The sequence below is a fragment of the Orycteropus afer genome, unplaced genomic scaffold (assembly GCF_000298275.1).
Source record: "Orycteropus afer afer isolate SDZICR_OR568_19922 unplaced genomic scaffold, OryAfe1.0 scaffold00402, whole genome shotgun sequence".
In the NCBI taxonomy this organism is placed as follows: Eukaryota; Metazoa; Chordata; class Mammalia; order Tubulidentata; family Orycteropodidae; genus Orycteropus; species Orycteropus afer.
In genome coordinates this window covers 41,912-48,513 of record NW_006921989.1, presented here as the reverse complement: position 1 = coordinate 48,513, position 6,602 = coordinate 41,912, and the positions used below count along the sequence as shown (strand labels likewise).

Here is a 6,602-nt window from a genome sequence, read left to right as displayed (position 1 = left end):
AGGACCCTCAATGAGTTGGACTGACAGTGGTTGCATTAATGGGCTCACATGTGGGTGAATGGCTTAGACCTAGGGAGCATTTTGTTCTGTTTTATGTAGGGTGCCTATGAGTCAGAACCTAGTTGAGGGCACCTAACAACAACAATAACAAGTTTCCTTTAATGAGTATGATTTTTTTTTTTTTCTTAAAAGGGGAAGAATATTTTTACATCTATTTGCTTTGTTCAGAGGGAGAGGGCTAAATTGTACTGTGTTCATTGATTTTTATACTTGAATAAAACTCCTCTATACTCACTAGATAAAACTCATATCTTTATACTCACTCCTCTAACATTCTTAGCCCTGTATATCTAAAATGGGTGACTCACAGAGACACTAATGAGGAAGGGGTCTATGGAGAATGGGTTTACCCCAACTGAGAAATATTGCTAAAGATACTGGGACCTATGGTCAAATATGAACACATACAAATTTCTTGAATTCAAAATAAGACGCAGTGCCAAATGATTGTTTGCTTGTTTCTTCTTTTTCAATCCTCTTCTCTTTCTTTTCTAAAAGCTGTCTCAGCTACATGGAGCCACAGAATCTTACAAGTGTCTCAGAATTCTTCTTGTTAGGCCTCTCAGAGGACCCGGGACTGCAGCCTGTTCTCTTGGGGATGTTCCTGTCCACGTACATGGTCACTGTACTTGGTAACCTGCTCATCATCCTGGCCGTCAGCTGTGACTCTCACCTTCACACCCCTATGTACTTCTTCCTTTCCAGTCTGTCCTTGGCTGACATTGGTTTCACTTCCACCACAGTCCCAAAGCTGATTGCAGACATCCAAACTCACAGTAGAGTCATCGCCTATGCAGGATGCCTGACTCAGATGTCTTTTTTTATGCTTTTTGGATGTTTGGACAGTCTGCTCCTGACTGCAATGGCCTATGACCGGTTTGTAGCTATTTGTCACCCTCTGCACTACCGGATCATCATGAACCCCCGCCTATGTGGTTTGCTGGTTTTGGTGTCCATTTCCATCAGCCTTTTGGTCTCCCAACTGCACAATTCAGTGGTGTTACAAGTTACCTACTTCAAGAATGTGGAAATTGCTCATTTCTTTTGTGACCCTTCTCAACTCCTCAACCTTGCCTGTTCTGACACATTCACCAATAACATAGTAATGTACATTGTTGGTGCCATGTCTGGTTTTCTTCCAATTTCAGGGATCCTTTTCTCTTATTCTAAAATTGTCTCCTCCATTTTAAGAGTCCCATCATCAAGTGGGAAGTATAAAGCATTTTCCACCTGTGGCTCTCATCTTTCAGTTGTTTGCTTATTTTATGGAACAGGCCTTGGAGTGTACCTCAGTTCTGCTGTCTCTTCTTCCCCCAGGAAAGGTGCAGTGGCCTCAGTGGCATACACTGTGGTCACTCCCATGCTGAACCCTTTCATCTACAGCCTGAGGAACAGGGACATCAAGAGAGCCCTGTGGAGACTCCTCAGCACCGCAGCCTAATCTCAATACCTGTGCCATCTTTTTTTTTTTTTTTTATTGTGTAGGTAGAAAAGGCAGCAAAACCAAACATCTAAAACTGCAAATCTTGAGTATCAGGTTGCATCACTTTTGTGGCTTTCGTTCTTCTCTGTGTTTCATATCTGAATATGACTCCTTTTGGTATGCTTTTAAAGGATTGGGGGAGTATTCTGAGATCCTTCATATGTCATAATCACTGCATGACTGAATCCTGTTTTACCTATGAAGACTTTTATAGTTTTTCGTCAATGACCCAGGCTTTCTGGAGAAATGCACAACTTTTGTATATTTAAATTTTACATCCATTTCCAGGGTTTATGTGTATTTTCCATACTTTTGTATCTATCAAATCTATTTACACAGGTTATGTGTGAGTGTGTATGTCACTGGTCCTCAATCTTGGCTTTTATTGTAATCATCCAAGAAACTTTAAAAATGCTGATGACAGGGTCCTACCACCAGTGATTGTGATAACTGGACTGAGGAGGCTTGAGCATGAACATTTTAGAAAGCATCCAAGGAAGTTCTACTTGGCAGCCAAAACTGAGTACTACTGATTTAAGTCAGATCTTTTATTTAAAGATGACTAGTATGTCTTGAGTCTTTTACTACTTATGAGCAGATAGTGATGAACTTAAAGAGATTAGAGTTCAAATGGGGAAGATAAGAAAGAACCAACTCTAGCAACAGGCAGTGTGATTTTCTCCAACACACTTGATAATATTTCTTCACAAATATTCTCTCCTACACTGTTGTTGTTGTTTTATAGTTGTTGTTGTGTTTGAGTCCAACTCGTGACAACCATATATATAACAGAAAACACTGCACAGTCCTGCACCATCTTCATGATTTAGTCCATTGTTGCAGCTATTCTGTCATCCCATCTCATTGAGGGTTGCTCTGTACTTTACCAAACATGATGTCTTTTTCTAGCAATTGGTCTTTTCTGATGATGCCTCCAAAGCAAGCAAGTCTAAGTCTTGGCATCCTTGCTTCTAAGGAAGATTCTGGTTGTATTTCTTCTAAGACTGACTTGCTTGTTCTCCACACAATTCAGCTGGTCCTATAGGCTGATTTTTATGCCATTGTTTCTCTGTTCCAATTTTCCTTCTATACTTTATTTTTAAATTAAGAGTAGGCTTTGGAAATTACTGATTTTTCTGACTTTCTTTCAGTAGTGGTCAGTAATGGTTACTATGCCCTAAAAATCCAACCTTTTTCTTTTTATGCCTTAGCCTTTGGCGTAGTAGCTACATCTTATGGTTACTATCTCTGTGCTATCACTTTGTTAATTTTATGCCTGTCATCCCTTCATAAATATTTAACAAATTCCCTATATTAAGTTATCTTCATGTCAATAACTGGTATGATTTTTCTTTTCTTGACTGAGCCCTGACTGACAAATTGTGACATGAAGTATAAAGGTATGTTGTAAGGTATCTGAAATGGACAGATTGCAAAATGGACTCAAGAGAGAAGCATGGTTGTAAATGATATCTTATTCATTGTTATCCATCTGACTTAAGTTGTGGTAAAATTCCAGTTGCTGTGTGGCTCTAATGGTGCCTAATCATCAAGAAGTCACCCAAGTCATAATAAATAACTTTATCTTTTTTTACATTACTTTAGAGTATCAAAGGGCCATGTCATTAGCAACCGTGAGCTCTTTCCTTTTCCTAATAGTAATCTTGTTAGGAATTCAGTTTGTAGTCATGTGTGTCTTCTACCATGATAAATTAGCCTTTAGGATCCTTCACTTCTACAGAATGGGTCTCCATCTGTTCTTTGGATATATCATGCATTGTTTTTATACACGTTGACTCTCTGAAAAACTGTCTAATAGCTAGTTTAATATACATTGCCTTTTACTACTAAGATAAATCACCTACCAATTACACTAATTAGGAACCAGTGAAAGAAATGCACTTGAGAGAAGATGGAGTCAGGGAGAAGAAACATGTTGTTGTTAGGGACTGTTGAGCTATTTTTGATTCATAGTGACCCCATGTGACAGGGTAGAAGTAACCCTTTAAATTGATTAATTTACTAAATTTTTGTATCCATTTATGTAAACCTACCAATTTTTGGCAAAAGCAAAACAAACAAACAAACAAAAAAGCAACTCTTAGTAAATGTCAAGTAATATTGCCTTTTGACATCACATGGTAAACTCTTCCCAGAGGTAACGCTTTATGTTTTCTCTCTTAATTTCAAAATTTAGAAAGAGTGCTGATGACTTATTAATACTATCCAAGGGAAAAAGACTAAAAACGATTATGCCAGAAAGTTCACAGTAGCTATCTAAGAGTACTGTGACAACCAGTGATTAGGAGTGGGAGCACAGATGATAGAAAGGGTGGAAAATATGAAGACACAAGTTCAACCAGATCTCTGCTAAAAATTATGGAGACATTTGGCAGCTCAGTGCTCCTGTCTGTGTCTCAGATTCCTCAGCAGCAAATTAAGTACAATTGTACTTATCTTCTAAGGCCTTGTAACGATGACATACACTTTTTTTGAGGACCTGTAAAATGATAGTTTCCCATCAAATGATAGCTTTTATTATAATTTTTAAGTAGTTCATTTTAGGTGAACATTCCACAAACTCAAATATAACTTGATATTACAAACTGTGTGACCTTGACATGATAAAAAACATCTACTTAACTTCCTCAACTGTATAGTTGTGATAACACAAACACATAACTGAGAAGTGGTTGAGGGGATATAATAAAATGTACTTACTAGTGCAGTGTTTAGTTCATGCTAATGAGTCAACAAGTGTAAATTTTCACAATAATTGTATTAATAGGCTAGTGTCATGGATTAACTAATGGACTTTACATGCAAAAACCAGATTTTTAACATTATCTCCTCTCACTTGTTAGCTGTGTGCACTGGGACATGTTCTTTAACTCTCAAGTCTCTGTTTCTTTGTGAAACTTGCTTACAACACTGTAGGATTAAACAGATAATACATGCACATGTGAAATATAGATGTCGTCATTGTCATCATAAATTCTAAGGCTGATGTCATTCAAATAAGTTGTTTGAACTCCAAGTGTATTTTACCCTGGATACCTGACACACCATTACAATTTTAGGTTTGTACAATGATACCTGGAGCAGGTCACGAGCAGGGAATTAATATCATTGGTTGTCTAGCCCAGTGAGGACAGAGATTAGGTACATCTCTACTTTGTATACTATTGAATAAAATTATTCACTATCTGTCAGTAAAAAGTGAATAAAACTTGACATCCATATATCCAGTATTTATGTTCCTCTCTGGAGAACTGTACCTTCTGTAAGCTAAGAACTCCTGTAAGAAGATATGTGTTGTTTATTTGTTTTAATTATCATGAACACTCAATGGGGTCTATTTTGCTATAATATTAACTGCAAGATTAAGTCTCATAGAATAAAGGGTGAGTTGTTTTTTTCTCTAAATTTTATTTATTTAATTGTTATTGAGAATATACACACAGCAAAACATACACCAACTCAACAGTTTCTACATGTATAATTTAGTGACACTGATTACATTCTTCTAGTTATGCAACCATTTATTTCTAAACAGTGAGCAAGTCAAGACAACTGTGAGATAGAACAGACTGTTTTAAACTTGGGAAGAAAATTATAAATCATAAGGTAACCTCAAAGAAAAATAATAAGCTTTTGCCTCAAAATAAAAAAGAGGACAAGCACGTATATTTAACAAATACTAAAACAATAGCCCACCACTCATCTGTCAGTTTGTTGTACTGTGGAGGCTTACATGTGGCTGTGAGGCTGGAGGCATTGACACCAGTATTACAAATACCAGCAGGGTCACCCAAAGTGCACAGGTTTCAGCAGAACTTCCAGACTGAGACAGACATGGAAGAAGGAAGAGGCCATCCACTTCAGTAATAGAACAGTGAAAACGTTATGGATAGTAGTGAAACATTGTCTGATATACTACTGGAAAACTTAATGAGTAGTCCTGAAAAATTGTCTGATATAGTGCAGGCAGATGAGCCCCTCAGGTTGGAAGGCATTCAAAATGCAACTGGGGAAGAGATGCCGCCTCAAAGGTAGAGTTGACCTTAGTGGTGTGGATGAAGTAAAGCTTTCAGGACCTCCATTTTCTGATGAGGCATGACTCAAAATGGGAAGAAACTGTTGTGAACATCCATTAATAACTGGAACATGGAATATATGATGTATGAATCTAGGAAAATTGGAAGTTGTCAAAAATGAAATGGAATGCATAAAGATCAATATCCTAGGCATCAGTGAGCTGAAATGGACTGTTTTTGGCTATTTTTAATCAGACAACCATATGATCTACTATGCCAGGAATGACAAATTGAAGAGGAATGGCATGGCATTCATCATCAAAGAAAACATTTCAAGATCTACCCTGAAGTATAATGTCAATGATAGGATAATATCCATATCCCTACAAGGAAGAACAATTAATATAACTATTATTCAACTTTATGCACCAACCACCAAAACCAAAGAAGAGAAAATTGAAGATTTTTACCAGCTTTTGTAGTCTGACATTGACCAAACATGCAATCAAGATGTGTTGATCATTACTGGTGACTGGAATGCAAAAGTTAGAAGCACAGAAGAATCACTAGTAGTTGGAAACTATGGCCTTGGTAATGCAAATGCCACTGGAGATGGCACGATGGAATTTTTCAAGACCAACAACTCATTCATTGCAAATAATATTTTCAAAAACATAAATGGCAGCTATTCACATAGACTTTGCTGGATGGAATGTAAGGCAGTAGATCGACTACATCTGTAGAAAGAGGTGATGAAGAAGCTCAATATCTTCAGCCAAAACAAGGCCAGGGACTGACTGTGGAACAGACCAACTGCTCATATGCAAGTTCAAGTTGAAGCTGAGGACACTCAAAAAAAAATCCATGAGAGCCAAAATATAACCTTGATTACATCCCTCCTGAATTTAGAGACCATTTAAAGGATAGATTTGATGCATTGAACACCAGTGACCAAAACCAGAGAAAGTGTGGGATGACATCAAGAACATCATCCATGAAGAAAGCAAAAGGTCATTAAAAAG

General features: G+C 37.3%; 1 protein-coding gene across 1 annotated transcript; it reads left to right on the top strand.

Annotated features, from left to right (window-relative positions):
- The first annotated feature begins 523 nt into the window (after nt 1–523).
- LOC103207917 (olfactory receptor 18-like) lies at nt 524–1,501 on the top strand. The gene has a single exon (XM_007953618.2). The coding sequence runs from the start codon at nt 572–574 to the stop codon at nt 1,499–1,501; it is 930 nt and encodes a 309-aa protein (XP_007951809.2). The 5' UTR covers nt 524–571.
- Nucleotides 1,502–6,602: the final 5,101 nt, after the last annotated feature.